The sequence below is a fragment of the Garra rufa genome, chromosome 12, assembly GCF_049309525.1.
Source record: "Garra rufa chromosome 12, GarRuf1.0, whole genome shotgun sequence".
Classification (NCBI taxonomy): Eukaryota; Metazoa; Chordata; class Actinopteri; order Cypriniformes; family Cyprinidae; genus Garra; species Garra rufa.
In genome coordinates this window covers 46230054-46254843 of record NC_133372.1, presented here as the reverse complement: position 1 = coordinate 46254843, position 24790 = coordinate 46230054, and the positions used below count along the sequence as shown (strand labels likewise).

General features: G+C 32.8%; 1 protein-coding gene across 2 annotated transcripts in view; it reads right to left on the bottom strand.

The window, feature by feature from the left end:
* The window catches only part of arhgap9 (Rho GTPase activating protein 9), a 65965-nt gene that overhangs the window by 10310 nt on the left and 30865 nt on the right, over window positions 1-24790 (bottom strand). The window contains exons 5-17 of one of the 2 annotated variants that reach the window (XM_073851938.1): window positions 23465-23539; window positions 16508-16564; window positions 11235-11399; window positions 9863-9931; window positions 9632-9693; window positions 8367-8454; window positions 8181-8276; window positions 7807-7905; window positions 5259-5376; window positions 5054-5173; window positions 3385-3483; window positions 3046-3123; window positions 1171-1224 (exon numbers count right to left, since the gene is read on the bottom strand). In XM_073851938.1, coding sequence (XP_073708039.1) covers window positions 1171-1224; window positions 3046-3123; window positions 3385-3483; window positions 5054-5173; window positions 5259-5376; window positions 7807-7905; window positions 8181-8276; window positions 8367-8454; window positions 9632-9693; window positions 9863-9931; window positions 11235-11399; window positions 16508-16564; window positions 23465-23539 — 1180 coding nt within the window. The remainder of the gene's footprint in view (window positions 1-1170; window positions 1225-3045; window positions 3124-3384; window positions 3484-5053; window positions 5174-5258; window positions 5377-7806; window positions 7906-8180; window positions 8277-8366; window positions 8455-9631; window positions 9694-9862; window positions 9932-11234; window positions 11400-16507; window positions 16565-23464; window positions 23540-24790) is intronic. The other variant, XM_073851939.1, reaches the window with a different exon arrangement.

Here is a 24790-nt window from a genome sequence, read left to right as displayed (position 1 = left end):
ACATTTTTAGTATTTTTGTTGCGATTTTATTTGTATGGATTACATGTTTTTTTATTTCAGTTTTAGTACAGCAAATGTTTTCATTTATTTATGTATTTTTATTCTCAATTAATGTTTATTTTAGTAAGTAACATGTTTTTTGTGGTTTTGCATTTTATTTTTTATAAAATATATATTTTTTATTTTAACATTTTTAGTAATTTTGTTGTGTTTTTTATTTTTATAGTTTACAATGTTTTTCAGTTTTAGTACTACAAATGTATTAATTTATGTATTTTTTAAATCTCAATGTTTATTTAATTATCAAGTGTTTTTTTGTGGTTTCGAATTTTATTTTTATATAATTGTTTTTATTTTAATTTTAACATTTTTAGTAATTTTGTTGGGGTTTTTATTTTTTATATAGTTTACATTGTTTAATTCAGTTTTAGTACTACAAAGTTATTCATTTATTTACATATTTTATTATGTTTACATATCAATTAATGTTTATTTTATTAAGTAACAAGTGTTATTTATGGTTTTTGATTTTATTTTATATTTTAATAGTTTAAGAATTTTCTTGTGGTTTTTATTTTGATATATAAAATTCTAGTAAGTAACAAGTTTGGTTTTGGGTTTAGTTCATAATTCTGGTTGAGAATGTTAGGAAAAATACTATATCCTTATAAATAAATAAATAAATGAATAAAAATTAAATATCCTTATTTTTAATCCTTTCCAGGAAATCAGTAACAACTTTATTTTATTTTTTTTGTCAATTTATGTAAATTCAATGCTTAAGTACAGTGAAAAGAACATTCAGGTCTCAACTTCTATATTTCATAATAATTCATATTTAAATTTTAATGTAATTATTTTAGTCATTTTTGTAAGTTTACAGAAACTAGGAGTGCCATATCTTAAAATAGGTTTGAAAATTGTCTTTACAGCAGATGAATGAGCATAAAATTGTACTGAACCTGAAATATTTGTTAAATAAAATGCTTTCTGTGGTTCAAACCCAAAGCGCCTGGGTCAAACCCGCCACAGATTTCCTGCAAGACATCAAGCCAGAAGCAAAGCGCAGCAGGAGAACCTCAGTCAGAAAGCAGAAGTTAGCAAACGTGAGGAGGATAAAGCGCTGTAAGATCAGCGTAGAAGAGCCGTTCCTCTTTATCAGAGACAAACCTTGAACTAAATCCACAGGGAAGAGATAACGTCCGTCTGTGGTCACGGCTCGTTCTGCAAGAACCGAAAGGAATTACACGCGTGACCTCATACACACGCAAACACCACCAATGACATCATTCACACGTCACATGACAGACCGCTCTTCTGGAACCTGCTGATGAGGGTTTTCTTCAACTCTCTGACCCTGATCTTATAGTACACATCATGTCATCAATAAATTAATCAATCATCATTTCACAGTAGTACAAAAATGTAATCTCATTTTCCTCTAATTACATAAAATGTACAATTCCCTAAAATTGTAACACTGAGGAAGTGACATAATTTGGGCCTTTCCAACAGCATGATGGGAGAAAATGAATTAGTCTGCCTGGACCACAAAACCAGTCATATGGGTCAATTTTTGAAATTGAGATTTGTATAACATATAAAGGCTGAAAGAGTAAAATACAATTACTAGAAAATCTGGAACCTGAGCAGTGTTGCCAAGTCTGCAGTTTTCTTGCGGAATTGTGCTACTTGGGTTTTTCATGTCGGTGGGTTGAAGTGCCCTTAATAACGTAATCTTTAGCCCCAGGAATGTGAATTTTACCAGATGAACCCCAACAAAAACCATGAACACAATTTTGACTGGGGATCCCCCCTTGAAATGTTATTGGGCTAGTTTTGAATAGCAATTGGGTGGGTTTTTTGTGAAAACATGGCAACCCTGAATCAGAGGGTGAAAAAATTTCTAAATTCTGAGAAAATTGCCTTTAAAGTTGTCCAAATGAAGTTCTTGCCAATGCATATTACTAATCAAAAATTAAGTTTCAATATTACATAAAATGTACAATTCCTTAAAATTGTAACACTGAAGAAATGACATATTTTGGGCCTTTTCAACAGCATGATGGGAGAAAAGTAGTCTGCCTGGACCACAAAACCAGTCATGTGAGTCAATTTTTTTTTTATTGAGATTTGTTTATCATATAAAGGCTGAATAAGTAAGATACAATTACTTGCAAATCTGGAACCTGTGCAGTGTTGCCAAGTCTGCAGTTGTCACGCAAAATTGGGCTAATTTAACACCATTGAAACAGTTGTTTTTCATGTCTGTGGGTTGAAGCGCCCCCTATAACGTGATATTTAGCCCCTGGAATGTGAATTTTACCTGAGGAACCCCACCAAAAAAATGTGTATTTTACCACCTGGAAATTTTTTTTTTTACTGGGGAAACCCCCCTTAGGCTAGTTTTGAATAGCAATTGGGCGGGTTTTTTTTGTGAAAACCTGGCAACCCTGAATCTGAGGGTGCAAAAAATGCTAAATATTGAGAAAATCGCCTTTACAGTTGTCCAAATGAAGTTCTTAGCAATGCATATTACAAATCAAAAATTAAGTTTTGATATATTTATGGTAGGAAATGTATAAAATATGTCAATGGAACATTATCTTTACTTAATATCCTAATGATTTTTGGCATAAAAAAAATCTATAATTTTTACCCATACAATGTATTTTTGGCTATTTCTACAAAAAAAAAAAAACGTGCTACTTATGACTGATTTATGATTTATGGGAATTGTACATTTATGAGTAAACCAACAATTTGGTCCCAAAATAAAAGCATCTCTTGCATTTTGTATCAAATCACTAAATTATTATTTTTTTGGATTGTTTGTGTCATGCTTATTGTTAGAAAATAAACAGTTTTTTTTTAAATGTATTTATGTCCCATATATTGCTGATAATTACAGTAAATCATTCACTGTAGAACCAGGACATGCATTTAGTTTTGATTTCATGTTGCTTTTAATTGAAATGAATGACAGATTCCCATCATGTCGGATATGGGTATGATATTGAAGATGTGATATTGACTCTCGCTCACCGTGATTGACAGCAAAACGCAGTTTCTGAATGACGGCCAAATTCCCGCTAACTCTGTAAATCCCATCCGTCTCCAAACCTGAATAAACACACATATACATAGATGAATTGCTCTAGGGAATCTGACATTTTTTAACCAAGACTGGTAGTTAAGATTAAATATAATAAAAAGTAGATTCAGAACTGACATGATTCATTCTGATTCACAAGAATGATTCACTGCCAAATCCAGCATCATAATGACTTGTGAGCATGTTTTAAATGACAGCCTGGAAAACACTATTTTTAAAATGTCCTGTATGTTTGTCCCGTTTATGTGTTTGTGAATGTGTGAACGCACCTCTCCTCTCCACAGCGTCGGTGCATTTCCTGACGAACTGTGGGACGGTGCTTTTCTCTCGTTCACACAGCTGCTCCAGTCCACAGCCGAACACCTGATCTGAGATCAGAAACACAGAGGAACAGGTCAGACACTCACACTGCAAAATGAGTGAATCACTTTCATTTCAATTTCATTTCAAATGGAAGTCCAATACAAAAAAAAGTAATTTAAAGCAGTTTAACATAATGCTGCAACAAAACAAAATGTGAAAAAAATGAAGTATGAATACGTTTGCAAGGCACTGTATTTTAAGTTATTTTATTAAAACTAAAGGTATTTTTTTTTTTTTTTTCCAAATTCTAAAAATTGGCATGCTATTTCAGAGTACACTGGAAAAAAATTAAATTTCACAATTTCAGAAGGATTTTCTAGTCTAATAAAAACTGTCTTGTTTTCAGAAAAAATAGTCAAAATTAAGTGCATTTTTGTTTGAAACAAGCAAAATAATCTGCCAATGGGGTAAGAAAAATAATCTTGTTTTCTGTTTGAAATAAGATTTTTTTTCTTACCCCATTGGCAGATTTTTTTTGCTTGTTTGAACTGAAAATGCACTTAAGTTTGAGTAGTTTTTTCTGAAAACAAGACCATTTTATTAGTTTTTAAAAATCCTTCTGAAATTTAGTGAAATTCAAACATTTTTCCTCTGAAATAGCATGCCTATTTTTAGAAAACAAGAAAATGATTTTTACTAGTCTTGAAAATCCTTTTAAGAATTTTTAGGTATTTTGTCTGGAAACAAGAGAGGAAAATCTAAGTAAGAAAAGCATTTTTTTTCCAGTGTGCTATTTTAAATTTCCTAAAATAATTACAAGGAAATAGAAAGTAACAGTGAATTAAACAAGTTTTAGTTAAAAGACCATTGTAAATCATATTCTAATATTTTTTTTTATTTCCATTTTTTTTTTTTTTTTTTTTTTTGAAAATCATATTTTACAGTGTAACAGTGTTTCAGAAAACATGTTACAGTATTTTAAAAAGTTTGGAAACATGATTTTAAAATGTTTTAATAAAGTCTCTTCTGCTGCAAAAATACATTAAAAAGAGGGAATTTTCAAAAAATTAAAATAATACAGAAAATGTCACTGAGCAGCAAATTAGCATTTAATCCTTCAAAGATCATTTTAATGTAACACTGAGGATTGGAATAATGATGCTGAAAATTCAGCTTTGATCACGGTAATTACATTTTAACAGATATTCTCATAGAGACCTAGCTAACATTATAATATTATTTCTCAATATTGGATTTTTAAAAATAAATGCAGTCTTAGTGAGCAGAAGAGACTTAATTAAAAACATTTAAAAATCTTAATGTTTCCAAACATTTGACAAGAGTACTTTATTTCAACATATTACAAACAACATTAATGGCCATTCATATGTAGTCATTGTAAATAAAGTTATTTTAGCTATGATGTGAATTTTGCATCATGTAAGCAGTAAAGCATAATGTGATCGATTTGATTTGATTTTTTTTTGTTAATAGTTCATCAGCTCGAGAATCGCTCTGAAAGTGATTCCAATGATTCGTTCCTCTGGGTTGTTATTATTATTTTTTTTAAGTATATCTTTATAGCTTTCATTCTTGGTGTGACCAAGACTTTACGGTTTATTAAAGACTGCTGACCTTTAATGAGTCCTTTCTCTTGCAGCGTCTGCAACGGAGGCCTCCTGAGAATCAGCTTCTTCAAGCGGCTCTTCACTCGCTTGTGCTCTGAGTTCTCCAGGTTAGACGTGGAACGAGGGACTACGGGACAAAAAAATGAAGTTGAGACGCCGAACAAAACAATTTGTTGATTTGATTGTTTGCAAATTCAAATGTTGAAACTTACGCGAAGTCTTGTTTCCGCTGCGATTCTCGTCCTCGTCTCCGCTGTGATCCAACATCTCGACCGATCCGGCTCTCCTCAGAGAATACAGCAGAACATTATCTAGAGGATTCTCTTTGTCCTACAACACACAAAATCACTAGAGATTAATGGTTTTATTCATCAAGGACACTTTAAATTGATCAAAAGCACTGCAAAAAAGCTTATCTTAGTATTGTTGTCTTGTTTCTAGCCAAAATAATAAATTAAAATTTGTAAATAAAGATGATTTTTTTCATTTTTCAGGATTCACAGATGAATAGAACACTCAAAAGAACAGCATTTATCTGAAATGGAAAACGTTTGGAACATTATAAACAATGATGAGGAAGGTTGCGTTTAAAATCTGTTACAATATGGCGTTGCTTCCTAAAAAAGTAACTAATTATGTAACTTAGTTACTTTTTATGGGAAGTAATGCATTACTTTTGCATTACTTTTTCTGATCTGGCTCGGCCTCTTTTTTTTTTTTTTTTCCTCTCACAAACTTTATCTAAAGTCATTTTGCTTGGATCTTTGAAGGTCAGCAGTAAAGACATTGGTTAATGAAATGGGATTTAATATATGAAGGATATTTGTGTTATTTAACTTTATTACTGCAGGTTTGCAATGCATTTCATCGCTTTTATTTATTTTGAGGAATACTGAGTCTGTTTTTGTGTGTGTGAGAGGAGTAAATGCATGTGAGCATCATGTTTACATTTGGGCTTACTCCCAATTTCTCTCAACATGGCAACACAAGGGCTGACAGTCAATACATGGAAAAGTAACTTATTTTCTTTTAAATTAAAAAGTAATGTTACTTTACTAGTTACTTGAAAAAGTAATCTGATTACATAACTCACATTACTTGTAATGCGTTACCCCCAACACTACACTGCAAAAAATGCTTTTCTTACTTAGATTTTTTTGTCTTTTTTCCAGCCAAAATATCTAAAAATTTCTAAATCAAGAAGGATTTTCTAGACGAGTAAATTTATTTTCTTGTTTTCAGAAAAGTCAAAATTAAGTGCGTTTTTGCTTGAAACAAGCTAAAAAAAAAAATCTGCCAATAGGGTAAGAAAAATGACCTTATTTCTGTTTGAAATAAGATTTTTTGCTTACCCCACTGGCAGATTATTTAGCTTGTTCTAAGCAAAAACTCATGTAATTTTGACTTGTTTTTTCTGAAAACAAATTTTTTTTTTTTACTTGTCTCTAAAATCCTTAAAAAAAGAGGCCAAGCCAGATAAGAAAAAGTAGCACAAAAGTAACATTACTTTCCATAAAAAGTAACTAAGCAACATAATTAGTTACTTTTTTTAGGAAGCAATGCAATATTGTAACAGATTTTAAAAGTAACCTTCCCCAACATTGTTTATAATGTTACACAAGATTGCTGTTCTTTTGAACATTCTATTCATCTGTGAATACTGAAAAGTAAAATGCATGGAAGTTTCAACAAAAATATTGTGCAGCACAACTGTTTTCGTCATTCATAAAAATCCGAAATGTTTCTTGAGTGGCAAATCAGCATATTAGAATGATTTCTGAATGATCATGTGACACTGAAGACGAGAATAATATTGCTGAAAATTCAAGTTTGAACACAAGAATAAATTACATTTTATAATATATTCACACAGAAAACAGTCATTTTAGATGAAAATAATATTTCAAATTTTTTAAATGTATTTTGATCAAATAAATGCAGCTTTGGTGAGCAGAAAATACTTGAAGAGATTGCACTGTCTTGTTTCCAGCCAAAATATCTAAAAATTCTGAAATCGAGAAGGATTTTCTAAACAAGTAAAAAATCATTATCTTGTTTCCATACAAAAATAGTCAAAATTAAATGAAACAAGCAAAATAATCTGCCAATGCGGTAAGAAAAATAATCTTGTTTTCTGTTTGAAATAAGACTTTTTTCCTTACCCCACTGGCAGATTATTTTGCTGGTTCTAAGCAAAAACTCACTTAATTTTGACTTGTTTTTTCTCATTTTTACTTGTCTAAAAAAATCCTTCTTAATTTAAGAATTTTAATATATTTTGGCTGGAAACAAGACAAAAAATCTAAGTAAGAAAAGCATTTTTTGAGAGTAATGGATGTATTCATCAAGGACACTTTAAATTGATCAAAAGCACTGCAAAAAAAGGTTTATCATAGTATTTTTGTCTTATTTTGTACTTTTATACTAAAAATATCTATAAATCTAAGATGCGTTTACTAGATAAGCAAAATGACAAGATATTTAGTCTTGTTTTAAGCAAAATACACTTAATTTAGTTTTTCCCCCTGGAAACAAGTAAAATGATCTAGAATGATTTCCAAAGGATCATGTGACACTGAAGACTAGAATAACGATGCTGAAAATTCAGATTTGATCACACGAATAAATTACATTTTACAGTATATTCACACAGAAAACAATCATTTTTAATTTGAATAATATGAAACTTTTTTTAAATGTAATTTGATCAAATAAATGCAGCTTTGGTGAGCAGAAGAGAAAGGTGTGTTTGAGCCTCACCAATCTGTCGATGACGTTCTGGATGGTTCTGTACCATTCTCTGATGAGAGATTCTGTCTCCGACTGCAGCAAGAACTCATTTCCTGTAACTGTCCTCAGCTACACACAAACACACACACACACACACACATATATATGAAGTGTGGTTCCGTTCAGCTTCTATCACAATTTAAATTTATAACAGAGGAAGTTCCTGAGGAACTAAAAACTAAATGTTGCTCTGTTAATGGTTGACGCAGAAACACACAAACACTAATGTTATGGTTGCTTTGCCACAGAGAAATAAAAAGACACCTGTTGATATTTAATTGCATATTTTAGACATTTTTCTTTAGTATATGTCTCATTTAATCTCATTTCTGTCTCTTTCTCACCTTGAAGACGTTTTTTTTGCTGGACAGGTCGTTGGCCCATTGAAGCTGAGCTCCTCTCAGATCCACGCTGCTCTCTGGACGGCTGTTTCCTGGTTTCTGTTAGTTAACAAACACATATTCACAAATATTTCAGTTTTGATGCATCAGATGTTGAGCTGACTTCATTATATTCCCTGTTAGTCTCACCCAGCTGTCAGGATTCTGGCTTTTGGGGTCTTTGAAGAAGACAAGACTGTTTCCCACCAGCACCACCCATGATGGGTTCCAGTTTTTCCTGAGAATAACATCAAAGATGTCATTTTTGCTCTGGTAAGTTAAAAACATAAGCAAATAGTACAGAGAGGCTCCATTTAGGAGCACGAGCCAGAGGTCAAAAGGTCAAAACCATCCATTTATCGTGCTTTTCCTACTGTAAATGGCTCAAAAATGTTTTTCATTTATTTAATATTTTGTGACTATCCTGCCATCCTGCCATCTTATAAGCTTAATAAATCAGAATAGAAATATTCTGAAAATATGGACAGCAAACAAAAAACATATTCAAAATCTGAAAACTTTTACCACATTCTTTTAGTTGGTATTTTGGAATTATTCCAAAATAAAAAAATCTATATATTTTATTTAATAAATGTTTATTATTTAATTAAATAAAATTTAAACTTTTACCACATTTTTTTTTGTTAATATTTTAGAATAAATAAATTCCAAAATAAAAAATATATATATATTAATGTAATTTAACTTTTACCACATTCTTTTAGTTAATATTTTGGAATAAATAAATTCCAAAATACAAAATATATATTTATGTATTTTTATTTAATAAATGTATTTTTATTTTTTATATTTTACTTTATTTTATTTTTAATGTAATTTTTAATGTAATTTAATTTTCCCTCCATCTATCCTCTGAACCACCTATAATTTACCATACAGTATAGTTGACCATATCTGACTGGTTAACATTAACCAGCCTAAACCTCACTATGATATTTATACTTAAAACAAGAAGAAAAACTATTAGCCAATCTAGCAGAAACAATAATAATAAAAAAAACACTTTAAGACAACAAAAAAACTTTTGCTAACTTCTGCAATTTTGCTTCTCAAGAAATTCCGATCTTATTTATAGAATGTTAAGACATTTTAACTGGAAAACAAGACTAATGCTGATCAAGAAGCAGGTTTTTTGCAGCACAAGCCAAATTCTGCATGTAATCTCGAACCATCTGATCTAGTGACTGGTATTTTCTAGGGTCTCCTGTTTCTCGCATGTTTTAGCTTAAGGTGTGTGTGTGTGTGTGTGTGTGTGTGTGTGTGTGTGTGTGTGTGTGTGTGTGTGTGTGTGTGTGTGTGTGTGTGTGTGTGTGTGTGTGTGTGTGTGTGTGTGTGTGTGTGTGTGTGTGTGTGTGTGTGTGTGTGTGTGTGTGTTTGTTTGTAGATAAGCTCACCTCAGTTTCCTGCCTCCTTCTGCTATCTTGGTTTTGTTGAGCAGACCGGCCTTTTCTAGTTCCTGTCATGACACAATCGGTCAGTGTGTGTATCACGAGTGTGTGTTTGTGTTCAGTTTTTGGTGTAAACAGGTTTAGAATGGCATCATCAGAATTAGTTTTAGTCATTATTTTTTTCTTAATTCATGTATTTTACAGTGTGATGTTTAAGTGATTTTGTGTGTTTCTCACCGGTGTCACTCCTTCACTGTCTGGTGAGCTGTCCGATAAAGGAGGTTCCACCATCAGCCTGTAATCTGACTGTAGAAAGGAAAAAAAAAATGTATAAACGTACTTATTTATTATGTATTTTTTGAATTAGATTAAATTGAAATGGACTATTAAAAAGAATAGCACAAAAAAAAAAATTATATATATATATATATATATTTATATATATTTACCACATTCTTATAGTTAATATTTTGGAATAAATGTAAAAATTACTTAATTATTTGTGCATTATATAATTATGTATTTATTTTAAATTAATATTTATAATAAATATATTATTTAATAATGATGTAAACATTGAAACTGGAACATAAATTTACAAAAAGCTAAACAACAACAACAAAAAAGATTTCTTATATTATCCAATTATTTAGATTAATAATATTACATTTAAATTTAATTAAATTGAAAACAGCACACATAAAATAATTTTTACGACATTCTTATAGTTAATATTTTGGAATAAATGTAAAAATTACATATTTATTATTTGTACTTTATTTATTTATTTTATTTATTTATTTATTTATTATAAATTAATACTTTAGAAACTAAATAAATATTAATTAAATTTTTAATTTCATTGTTTGAAAGCAAGCAAGAAAGAAAGTGATAGAAATTTTAGAACAAATGTAAAAATGCTTAAACGTTAAATTATTAAAATAATAATAATAAAAAAAATAATGTAAACATTGAAACTGGAACATAAGTTTGCAAACACCTAAAAAAAAACATTCTTCTATTGAATATTTTGGATTTAATATCAAATTATTTAGATTAATAATATAAAAATTGAATTAAATTAAATTGCACAGATAAGAACAAATTTGTTACCACATTCTTAAAATTAAGATTTTGGAATAAATTTTAAAATCGCTTGCTTATTATTTGTGCATTATATATTTATGTAATTTATTATAAATTAATATTTAGAAATAAACAAAAATATTTTTCATTTCATAGTCTGCTGGCTTCCAGCCAGAAAGCAAGCAAGAATCAAAGTGACAGAGATTTTGGAATAGATGTAAACATTTTAATATTTTAATAAATATCTCAGTAATTATACCAATAAATACACTACTGATGTAAACACTCAAACTGATAAGTTAAAAAAAAACAAATATATATTTAATATTTTAGAATAAATACCCAATTATTTAGATTAATAATATTAAAATTAATTTAAAAGGACTATTAAAAAGAACAGCACACATAAAATTAAATTTTTAGCACATTATTATAGTTAATGTTATGAAATAATAAATTACTTATTATTTGTGCATTATATATTTGTTTTTATTTAAATGGTCTCAAACCCAGTTCCTCTTACCTTGCCATTTGCAGGTTTTCTCTGAGCCTGTGAGGGCAGGAACATGGAGTAGGAGTGGCTTACGTGTGCCACGCCCCCTGTCAAGGCGGAGTTCCTGAGATGAGCATCCTCAAACACGCTGGAGGCGGAGCTTAGAGTGTCCGACGACACCGTGCGCTGCATACTCTGCCGAAGAACGACATCAGGTTAGTTCAACCCAATTACATTAGATTGGGTCCAGTCGCATTACCTCCGCCTCGCTTCATTTCAATAATGTTGGGTTTTAATTTGTTTATCCTCCAACCACTCAACTCAATTAGCAGACTCAGTTACAGCACTGCTGCTCAAAAGCAGATTAACGGACAGACTGAAACCCCAGAGAGGCGCGTGACAGACATTCCTCCATATGCTGCGGATTAGAGCTTGCGGCCCAAAAACAACAGCACAAATACAACACACAAGATATGCATTTGTGTTACCAACAATCAAACTCTAAATCACTTGAATGATCTGAGAGGAATAGCAAAACACAAGGTCTGTGAGCATCATGATTTGAGGGCCTGAATGGAAATGGGATATAAAAATAAACAGCACACACAAAATATAAAGAGCAAAAAGCAAAATTTTGATTAATACTAGGTTGTAATAAATACTCAATTAAATGCTATTGTATTAGTATTGAATTAGCATGAAAAAGAAATCAATAAATAGACATTTTGGAATATTATTATATTTGCTTAATTATTAAGATATTTACTTTGTATTTAATGGTTAAATTGTTAAAATGGTGAAACTGGTAAAGAACTTACAAAAAAAGGTTAATAAAAAAGTAAAAACACAAAATATACAAGAAATCTGAAAATAGTCTTGTAGTTAATATTTTAGAATAAATGTAAAAATTACTGATTTATTATTTGCACATTTTATATATATATATATATATATATATATATATATATATATATATATATATATATATATATGTATTTATTTATTTATATATTAATAAATATACCAATAAATACATTGCTGATGTAAACATTGAAACTGGAACTTAAGTTTACAAAACGCTAAAAAAACTAAAATTCTTATTATCCAATTATTTAGATTAATAATATTACAAAATGCTTAAAACATTTTAATATTTTAATAAATATACTAATAAATATATTGCTGATGTAAACATTGAAACTGGAACATAAGTTCACAAAACACTAAAAAAAAAAACAATTCTTATATTATCCAATTATTTAGATTAATAATATTACAAAATGCCAAAAACATTTAATATTTTAATAAATATACAAATAAATACATTGCTGATGTAAACATTGAAACTGAATCATAAGTTTACAAAAACACTGCTATATATATATATATATATATATATATATATATATATATATATATATATTGAAATAAATACCCAATTATTTTGATTAATAATATTAACATTAAATTAAATTTAAAATGAATATAAAAAAGAACAGCACAGCAAATAAAATGTTTACCACATTCTTATAGTTACAATTTTAGAATAAATATAAAATGTATTATTTGTGCATTATATATTTATGCATTTATTTATTATAAATTAATATTCAGAAATAAACAGATAATAAACAGAAATAAACAATTTTTTTCATTTAATAAATAAAAGTGATCGACATTTTGAAATGGATGTAAAAATGCCTAAAACTTTTTAATATTTTAATAAATATTAATCAATATTTCCACAAATATATCAATAAATACGTTGCTGATGTAAACATTGAAACTGAAACATAAGTTTACCAAAAAACAACAATTATATTTAATATATAAGAATAAATACCCAATTATTTTGATTAATAATATTAAAATTTAATTTAATTAAAAAAATAAATATTATAAAGAAGAGCGCAGCAATAATTACTTTGTATTTAATCTGAAAATAGCCACCATATTTTTATAATTAATATTTTGGAATAAATGTATAAATCCTGAAAAAAAAACACTCAATTATTGAGATTAATAATTGATTTTAGTAAATCAAAAAATATTCTCCATCCGTAAATACTAAAAAAGAAAAAAAAAAGACTAAATCAAAATGTAATTATGTAAATAACTAAAAAAGTCCAGGAAAAAGAGAAAAGCAAAAAAGAAGGTGATAGAAAATTGTGAATAAAGGTAAGAATGCTTAAAAACACTAAATTATTTAAATAAATACTTTGCTTTAATAAATACACCGTCAAATACATTGTTGATCTAAACATTGAAACTGGAACACGAGTTCACAACAAAAAGTAAAAAAAAAAATAATAATAGACCGAAAGAACAGGAAAGAAAACTAGATTCTTATATTTATTATTTTAAAATAAATACTCAATTATTTAGATTAATAATAATTAGTCTTAAATATAACATTAAATGTATTGTTAATGTAAACATAAAATAGTACTGTATTAGTTGTTTTGCATTAAAAAGAAAAAGATTTCATATTTATTTTAACTGGAAAATGCCATAATTAAGTGAACTTGGAATATGAATTTACAATTGATGAATTTACAGAAAAACCTAAAAAAAAAAAAAAAAAAAATAAAGAAACAAAAACAAATAAAAATCAATTAAATGGACACAAGGAAGAAGCGAAAATACAAAAAAAGCTAGAGAAAAAAAGAGAAAGAGAAGAGAAAAAAGCTTAAAAAGCAAAATTTTGATTAATACTAGGTTGTAATAAATACTCAATTAAAAGCTATTGTATTAGTATTGAATTAGCATGAAAAAGAAATCAATAAATAGACATTTTGGAATATTATTATATTTGCTTAATTATTAAGATATTTACTTTGTATTTAATGGTTAAATTGTTAAAATGGTGAAACTGGTAAAGAATTTACAAAAAAAGGTTAATAAAAAAGTAAAAAATAAATAAAATAAAATAAATTTAAATAAAACAGAAACAAGGAAGAAACAAAAACACAAAAGAAGAAAAAAAAGCTTGAAAAAGAAAAATAATAATTCATTATTATTACTTGGTTGTCATAAATACTAAATTAAATGCTATTGTATGAGTATTGTATTAGCAAGAAAAAGAAAAGGAAGTAAGAAAGAAATCAATAAATAGACATTTTGGAATAAAGATGAAAATTCTTCATTATTAAGATATTTACTTTGTATTTAATGTTATATTTATTAAAACATTGTTAACGTGTTAAAATGGTACAATTAAGTGAAACTGGTCATGAATTTACTAAAAAAAGGTAAACAAGAAAAGTTTAAATGAACTAAATAAATTTACATAACAGAAACAAGGAAGAAATGAAAATACAAAAGTAAAAAAATCTTGAAAAAGAAAAAAAAAATTATTAATTGTTAAAATACTAAATAAATGCTATTTTATTAGCAAAAAAGAAAGGAAGGAAGACAGAAACCAATAAACAGACAATTTGGAATAAGTATAAAAACGCTTAAAATTATAAAGATTACTTTGTTTTAATAAACATATCATTAAATACATACCATTTGAAATATGTGTTCAAATGGTGAAATGAATTGAAACTGTTCATGAATTTACAAAATTAAAGGTCAACAAAAAAGTACAAAAAAAAAATAAAAATAAAGAAAGAAAAAAATACATAGATTTAAATGAAACCAAAACAAGGAAGAAATGAAAATACAAAAGTAAAACAAAAACTTGTATTAGTACTGTATGAAAAAGAAAAGGAGGTAAGAAAGAAATCAATAAATAAGCATTGTTATATTTATTCAAAAATTTCTAACATAATTAAGATAATAACTTAATTTTACCATTTTAATGGTAGATTTATTCAAACTTAGTAAAACTGGTCATGAATTTACAAAAAAAGGTAAACAAAAAAGCAAAAAAAAGGAGAAAGGAATAAAATATAAAAAATTTAAATAAAAAAGAGACAAGGAAGAAATTAAAATACAAAAGTGAAGAAAAAAGCTTGAAAAAGAACAATTAAGATGAATACTTGTTTGCAATAAATACTAAATTAAATGCTATTGTGTCAGTATTGTATTAGTAAGAAAAAGACAAGAAAGAAGTAAGAAAGAAATCAATAAACAGACATTTTGGAATGAGTATAAAAAACTTTTAAAATTATTAAAATCATGTTTTAATAAATATCCCTGTAAATACATGTCTGTTAAAATGGTAAAATAAGTTGAAACTGGTCATGAACTTACATAAAAAGGTAAACAAAAAAAGTTAAATAAAATAAAACAGAAACAAGGAAGAAAATGAAATCCTATTGTATTAGCAAAAAATATTAGAAAAGAACGGAAGTAAGAAAGAAAGCAATACATTGACATTTTGGAATAAATATAAAAACTCCTTAATTATTAAGATTTACTTTTGTATTTAATGTTATATTTATTAAAACATTAATGTTTTAAAATGGTAGAATTAAGTGAAACTGGTCATGAATTTACTAATAAAGGTAAACAAAAAAAGTAAAATAAATAAATTAATTTTATATATACATAATACATTTAAATAAAACACAAACGAGGAGGAAATTAAAATACAAAAGTAAAAAAAGCTTGAAAAAGTAAAATATAATTATTAATTGTAAAAAAAAAAATTAAATGCAATTGTATTAGAAAAAGAAAAGAAAAGAAGGAAGTAAGAAAGAAATCAATAACAGACATTTTGGAATAAGTATAAAAAAACACTTAAAATGATAAAGATTATTTTGTTTTAATAAATATATACCATTAAATACAAAATGAATTGAATTGGTCATTAATTAAAAAAAAAAAAGCGAAGAAGCAAAAAAGCGAGAAAGGAATAAAACAAAATAAATTTAAATAAAAAAGAAACAAGGAAGAAATTAAAATACAAAAGTGAAGAAAAAAGCTTGAAAAAGAGCAATTAAGATTAATACTTGTTTGTAATAAATACTAAATTAAATGATATTGTATTAGTATTATATTAGCAAGAAAAAGACAAAGAAGGAAAGAAATCAAAAAACAAATTTTGGAATTAAAGTATAAAAAAAATATATAGGAAGTATAAATAACGATTGCTTTGCGTTAATAAACATATACCATTAAATACATGGTTAATGTGTTAAAATAGTCAAATTAAGTCATGCATTTACAAAAAAAGGAAAAAAGCAAGAAAAATGACCGAAAGAAAAAGAAAACAAAAGTGGAAGATAGATAGATAGATAGATAGATAGATAGATAGATAGATAGATAGATAGATAGATAGATAGATAGATAGATAGATAGATAGATAGATAGATAGATAGATAGATAGATAGATAGATAGATAGATGTCTCACCTGACTCAGCTGCCAGCCGTTGGCATCATGGGTAATGTAGGTGAGGTCAGGCGAGAGCTGAAAGAGAAGGTCAACTGGTTGATTTAACAGAGATGACAAACGAAAGTCAATGAAAGAATCAGTCAGACTGAAACCGACCGTTTGAGGAGAGTAGAAAGACTGGAAACTCATCTATCCCTGCTTTCATCAAGACCAGAAGTGGGACGTGAAACGGTTTACCAAAGCCCTCAAAATCCACAAATCAGTTCCAAACACACTGATATTCACTCGAAAACAATCAGAGGAATAAACGCTTGTGTGCTTTCGTTCCTATTTAAGGACGCATTAAATATAACAATACATATGTGTGTGATTTATCGGTTCTGTCAGATGTGAAACTCGCTGTTTCTTCCTCTTTCAAGATGAAAGCATCAGGCTGACTTACGGAGGCGCAGATCTCCTGTAATCCAGCGAGAGCCGCGTTTAATCCGGTCTTCATAAACTCACACACTCGTCTGTCTGTCAGAGTCAATTCCAGCTCAGCTCACAGCCAGATCAACTTCCTCTTCACAGGAGGAAGACGAGAACCGTTTGTGTCAATAAGGAAGTTGAGATGTCAAGAGTGTGAAAGTCAAATTCACACGTGCCTGAAGGAAGCTCTTCTTTCACTGACAGACTCGGCCATCTATGGCTTCATTCACACAGTTCTCATCAAATATGCTTCTGTTCACACGCACTTCCCTTACAAATCAGACTCTCTATGTGCAATATGTCATTAAATCCTTCAGGATGCAACAGAAACTCTTGATATTTACTAACGTTCATCTGTTTTGTCATTACGGTTATGAGCAAGTTTGAGAAGTGGATTGTTCACACTGAAGTGATTAGTTGTAACTTAAAGTTAGTTTGGTTGATGAGTGTTGTATAAACAGAGTTGGAAATGCACTAAAATGTCAGAAACTAGCCATTGACATACATATGACCATCACTAATCAATCATGTGACTGACTTTGAGTCACTGAATCATTGACTCACTTGATTCAAATGGCTGAACAATTCAAAAATGAAGCAAGTGACCCTTTATGAATGAGTCATTGAATCACTGACTCACTCGATTTGTTCAAAACTACTGATTCATTCAGAAACAAAGAAAGCGACTCTGTATTTATGAGTCACTGAATCACTGACTCACTCAATTTGTTCAAAAATTCAGATTCATTTAATAATAAAGCAAGCGACTTTATGAATGAGTCATTGAATCATCGACTCACTCGATTTGTTCAAAACTGCTGATTCATTTAGAAGTGAAGCAAATGGCTGACTTTATCAGTGAGTCACTGAATCAAAACTCACTTGATTCACATGGGTGATTCATTCAGAAATTAAGCTAGTGACCCTTTATGAGTGAGTCATTGAATCACTGACTCACTCGATTTGTTCAAAACTGCTGATTCATTCAGAAACGAAGCAAGTGACTATGAATGAGTCACTGAATCACTGACTCACTCAATTTGTTCAAAAATTCAGATTCATTTAGTAATAAAGCAAGCGACTTTATGAATGAGTCATTGAATCACTGACTCACTCGATTTGTTCAAAACTACTGATTCATTCAGAAACAAAGAAAGCGACTCTGTATTTATGAGTCACTGAATCACTGACTCACTCAATTTGTTCAAAAATTCAGATTCATTTCATAATAAAGCAAGCGACTTTATGAATGAGTCATTGAATCATCGACTCACTCGATTTGTTCAAAACTGCTGATTCATTCAGAAGTGAAGCAAATGGCTGACTTTATCAATGAGTCACTGAATCAAAACTCACTTGATTCACATGGCTGATTCATTCAGAAATTAAGCTAGTGACCCTTTATGAGTGAGTCATTGAATCACTGACTCACTCGATTTGTTCAAAACTACTGATTCATTCAGAAACAAAGAAAGCGACTCTGTATTTATGAGTCACTGAATCACTGACTAACTCAATTTGTTCAAATTCAGATTCATTTAATAATAAAGCAAGCGACTTTATGAATGAGTCATTGAATCATCGACTCACTCGATTTGTTCAAAACTGCTGATTCATTTAGAAGTGAAGCAAATGGCTGACTTTATCAGTGAGTCACTGAATCAAAACTCACTTGATTCACATGGCTGATTCATTCAGAAATTAAGCTAGTGACAGTTTATGAATGACTCATTGAATCACAGACTCACTCGATTTGTTCAAAACTGCTGATTCATTCAGAAACGAAGCAAGTGACTATGAATGAGTCACTGAATCACTGACTCACTCAATTTGTTCAAAAATTCAGATTCATTTAGTAATAAAGCAAGCGACTTTATGAATGAGTCATTGAATCACTGACTCACTCGATTTGTTCAAAACTACTGATTCATTCAGAAACAAAGAAAGCGACTCTGTATTTATGAGTCACTGAATCACTGACTCACTCAATTTGTTCAAAAATTCAGATTCATTTCATAATAAAGCAAGCGACTTTATGAATGAGTCATTGAATCATCGACTCACTCGATTTGTTCAAAACTGCTGATTCATTCAGAAGTGAAGCAAATGGCTGACTTTATCAATGAGTCACTGAATCAAAACACACTTGATTCACATGGCTGATTCATTCAGAAATTAAGCTAGTGACCCTTTATGAGTGAGTCATTGAATCACTGACTCACTCGATTTGTTCAAAACTGCTGATTCATTCAGAAACGAAGCAAGTGTCTCTGTATGAATGAGTCACTGAATCACTGACTCACTCAATTTGTTATTCAGATTAATTTAATAATAAAGCAAGCGACTTTATGAATGAGTCATTGAATCATCAACTCACTCGATTTGTTCAAAACTGCTGATTCATTCAGAAGTGAAGCAAATGGCTGACTTTATCAGTGAGTCAAAACTCACTTGATTCACATGGCTGATTCATTCAGAAATTAAGCTAGTGACAGTTTATGAATGACTCATTGAATCACAGACTCACTCGATTTGTTAAACTGCTGATTCATTCAGAAACGAAGCAAGTGACTATGAATGAGTCACTGAATCACTGACTCACTCAATTTGTTCAAAAATTCAGATTAATTTAATAATAAAGCAAGCGACTTTATGAATGAGTCACTGAATCACCGACTCACTCGATTTGTTCAACTGCTGATTCATTCAGAAGTGAAGCAAATGGCTGACTTTATCAATGAGTCACTGAATCAAAACTCACTTGATTCACATGGCTGATTCTTTCAGAAATTAAGCTAGTGACTCTTTATGAATGAGTCATTGAATCACAGACTCACTCGATTTGTTCAAAACTGCTGATTCATTCAGAAACAAAGCAAGTGACTATGAGTCACTGAATCACTGACTCACTCAATTTGTCAAAAAACTGCAGATTCATTCTGAAACGAAGCAATTTTTAACACTACATTAAAAAAAATTCTAATTTGATGTGCTTTTGATCCAAACATTTTATATACATTTCATATGTTTTTACATTTTAATAATTTATTTAAATTTAAATCAATTGTATTATGTTTTGTAATTTTGTTACACTTTTTCTTTGTTTTTAATACTTCAACCTAATCTTATCTTATATTCATTAGATCCCAGTGTCACATTAATAATTTCACATTTCTCATCTAACCTTTTATTCCAGTTAATGAAAATTATATTTAATACTGTAAATTAATAATACCTGGTCTGCTGTTGTATGAACAGGACAATCACTCCAGTAATTAAGTATGATTATCAATCCCAAACCATTACCAGGGTCTGAAAGAAGCTCAATGTAGATGATCTCAGCTCAGAAATCTGTTAGTAGAGACTTAATTGTAACGTATCTGGTCTTCCCTGTCATCATGAACTCCTGCACCACACTTCATGGACTACAATCCCCATAAGCCACTGCACTAATCACTGCACACATCTGTTCCTCATTTCCCACTGATCTGATTGCTGCAAACACCTGTTTCACATTTACTGACTGCATTTAAGCCACTCTCACACACAGCCACCTTGCGAAGTCTAATTGTTCCAATGGTCATTATTCTAAGCGTGTTTCTCTGGATTGGATTGCCTGTGTATGACTCTGGACTGTGTACCCCGTTTTTGATTCCTGCTGCCTGCCATTTGCGACCACTGCTTGATTATTGAACTGTTTCCCGGATTACCTACGTTGTTCCTGTTTCCTGGCGTTTACTCCTGCTTGTTGACTATTCTAATAAAGCCTTGCACATGGATCCGCACGTCTCTGACTCCTCCTTGTGACAGAAGACTTCGCCACACCCGGATCCAGCGGCTTTATTCAACCACCAGCATCACAACATGGACCCAGTCGACCAACTTCTGCTCCTCCGACAGGAAGATCTTCCCATTGAGGATTATTTACTACAGTTTCGTAGGTTATCACTTCAAGTACCTTTGTATGATGAAGTATGGCTGAGGGACTTATTCCGCTTTGGACTCAATGAACCCATTAAATCGCTGTTGCCTGGAGGGGAATTTAAGTGTTCGGTGGAGGACTTTATGAATTATGCGTTGGTGTTATGCGGCTCTCCGCTTACTGTGAGAGCTCTAGAAGAGCCACAGCACAAGAGGTCTGCTAGCCCAGAACCACAGCAGCCACACTTTACCACGGGGTGGAAAAGGCTAATTTCTAGCGTGGAGGACCCACCGCTGCTGTCGGTTCGAGCAGCTGGTCTCCCAACCAGCCCTCCAGTGACTGCGCCGCCAGAGCGCCCTCCAGTGACTGCGCCGCCAGAGCGCCCTCCAGTGACTGCGCCGCCAGAGCGTCCTCCAGTGACTGCGCCGCCAGAGCGCCCTCCAGTGACCGCTCGCTCAGAGCCTGCTCTTCCAGAGTCTCCGCTGGAGACGCCCAGCCCTCCTGAATCTCCGCTGGGGTCGTCCAGTTCTCCAGAGCCCGCTCCTCAAGAGCGTCGTCCAGAGCCCGCTTCACAAGAGCGTCGTCCAGAGCCCGCTTCACAAGAGCTCCGCTCCACTCCGCTGGTTCAGCCCTGCCTTCCAGACACTCCGCTGGTTCAGCCCTGCCTTCCAGAGACTCCGCTGGTTCCGCCCAGTCTTCCAGAGACTCCGCTGGTTCCGCCCAGCCTTCCAGAGACTCCGCTGGTTCCGCCCAGCCTTCCAGAGACTCCGCTGGTTCCGCCCAGCCTTCCAGAGACTCCGCTGGTTCTGCCCAGCCTTCCAGAGACTCCGCTGGTTCAGCCCAGCCTTCCAGAGACTCCGCTGGTTCAGCCCTGCCTTCCAGAGACTCCGCTGGTTCCGCCCAGCCTTCCAGAGACTCCGCTGGTTCAGCCCCGCCTTCCAGAGACTCCGCTGGTTCCGCCCAACCTTCCAGACAATCCGCTGGTTCAGCCCTGCATTCCAGAGCCTCCGCTGGTTCCGCCCAGCTTTCCAGAGACTCCGCTGGTTACATCCAGTCGTCCTGAGATTCCTGTCTGCCCGGTTCTGGTCACGGAGCTCAAGCATGGACTGTTCCCACCCACCCTCCCTGCTGCTCCAGTCCTGCCACCTCTGTCTCCTGATAGTCCCTCTACTCACCCCCATCCCACCTTCGTGGCAGAGGACTTGCCGTGGGACTGCCAGTCGCCATCGGTGTCCAGACTGAAGGACCCCTCACCATCACCTCCAGTCTCAGAGTCCTGGACTCCACCTCGGTCCTCCGACCCTGCGGCTCCACCCCGGCTCTGTGCTCCCTCGTCTCCGTTGTCGGCCGTCGGCCCAACAGCTCCTCCGGGCTCCATCGTCTCTCCGGCTCCGCCCCGGTCAGTCGTCACCCCACCTTCGCCTCTGGACTCTACTCCTCCGGCTGCGCCTCGTCACTCCGTCCTGCCGGCTCTGTGGACCTCCTCCCTCCCGTGGGCACAGCCTCGATCCTCTGTCACTCCGGCTCCGCTGCGTACCTCCGGACCTCCATCTCCGCCGGGGTCGCCAGAGCCTTGGGTTCCGCCTTGGCCCTCCGGATCCTCTGTGTCGCCCAGGACCATCGACTCTCCGGTTCCGCCTCGGGCTCCACCGGCTCTACCTCCGTCGGTCGGCCCCATGCAGGAGCCAACCCTTCCTCCTCCATGGCTTCTCCCTCCGTCGGCTCCGCCTCATTTCGTGGTTCCAGTACCACTACATGGACCTGGCCCTCCATCCCTCCCCCTGTTCCGCCTCCGCTCCACCACCCTCAAGATGGTTAAGGTGGTTAGAGCGTCTGGAAGCCGCTCCTTGCGGAGGGGCTATGTAACGTATCTGGTCTTCCCTGTCATCATGAACTCCTGCACCACACTTCATGGACTACAATCCCCATAAGCCACTGCACTAATCACTGCACACATCTGTTCCTCATTTCCCACTGATCTGATTGCTGCAAACACCTGTTTCACATTTACTGACTGCATTTAAGCCACTCTCACACACAGCCACCTTGCGAAGTCTAATTGTTCCAATGGTCATTATTCTAAGCGTGTTTCTCTGGATTGGATTGCCTGTGTATGACTCTGGACTGTGTACCCCGTTTTTGATTCCTGCTGCCTGCCATTTGCGACCACTGCTTGATTATTGAACTGTTTCCCGGATTACCTACGTTGTTCCTGTTTCCTGGCGTTTACTCCTGCTTGTTGACTATTCTAATAAAGCCTTGCACATGGATCCGCACGTCTCTGACTCCTCCTTGTGACACTTAATAAATGAATAAATGCGTGTCAGAGATCATAATCCCCTTTTTCATTTGGCCGTGTTTCTTCTTCTAATCCCTGACATGAGCAGATTCTCCTGCACCGGCCTCAACAATCTGTGTGACTATGAACGTGTGTGCGGGAGTTTCTAGTGATTCTAATGCTCTTGTTCATATAATCTCTCCGTAATGGACTTCCTATAGACAGTAGATCATTAGATAGATGGTGTACTTTCATACAGCATTACATCATAACACCACAATCGCCTACAAACACACACACACTGTACCCTGTGCATTGAGCTGCTTCCTGAGTTCTGTAATGGGAGCGACAGGTGCCTTATGTCACGCTGAACTGCCCCAACCTACAAAACACGCCACACAGAGACAGAGACACAGAGAGAGATGCAGGTGCATCAGAAAAGGGCAGAATTTGTGGGGCCTCAACAAATACAATTTTTAATCTTGTTAATGACATTATTTGCCAGTTAATTAATCAAATTAATCATAAATTAATCGCACATCACTGTCAAGTCCTTATTGTGTGAGGAAAAGCAATGAATAGACATTACAAAAAGTAGCTTTAGCAAGAAATATTTTGATTCTGCATCACATAAATGAGGGTAATAAATGATAATACTCCAAATATGACACTAAAGCCGCCACCAGGTGGCAGAACATCACTGTTTTAATGAGCGAGTCATTGAAGCTTTCACTCAATGGTTCATTTCACTCAATTCAAATGGCTGATGAAATTAAGGAAGCGACTCTTTATGAATGAGTCTTTGAACCACTGAATCACTTGATTTGTTAAAAACTGCTGATTCATTCAGAAACGAAGAAAGTGACTGACTTATAAATGAATCAATGACTCAACTGAGTTGAATTGTTTACACAGATGATTCATTCATAAATTAAGTAACTGACTGTCTCTATGAGTAAGTCACTGAATCATTGACTCGCTTGATTCATTCTGAACTGCTGATTCATTCAGAAACAAAGCAAGTGACTTTAAGAATGAGTCACTGAATCACTGACTCAACAATTTGTTCAAAACTGCTAATTTACTCAGAAACGAAGCAAGTGACTTAATGACTCTGAGTCAATGAACCACTGAATCACTCGATTTGTTAAAAACTGCTTATTCATTCAGAAACGAAGAAGGTGACTGACTTATAAATGAATCACTGACTCAACTGAGTTGAATCGTTTACACAGATGATTCATTCATAAATTAACTGACTGTCTCTATGAGAAAGTCACTGAATCATTGACTCGCTTGATTCATTCTGAACTGCTGATTCATTCAGAAACAAAGCAAGTGACTTTAAGAATGAGTCACTGAATCACTGACTCGATTTGTTCAAAACTGCTAATTTACTCAGAAACGAAGCAAGTGACTTAATGACTCTGAGTCAATGAATCAATGACTCACTCAATTCATTCAAATGGCTGATTCATTCAGAAATGAAGTGCCTCTGAGTGAGTCATTGAATCACTGACTTATTTGATTTGTTCAAAACTGCTGATTTATTCAGAAATGAAGTAAGTGACCCTATATGAGTGAGACATTGAATCACTGACTCAATTTGTCCAAAACCGCAGATTCATTCAGA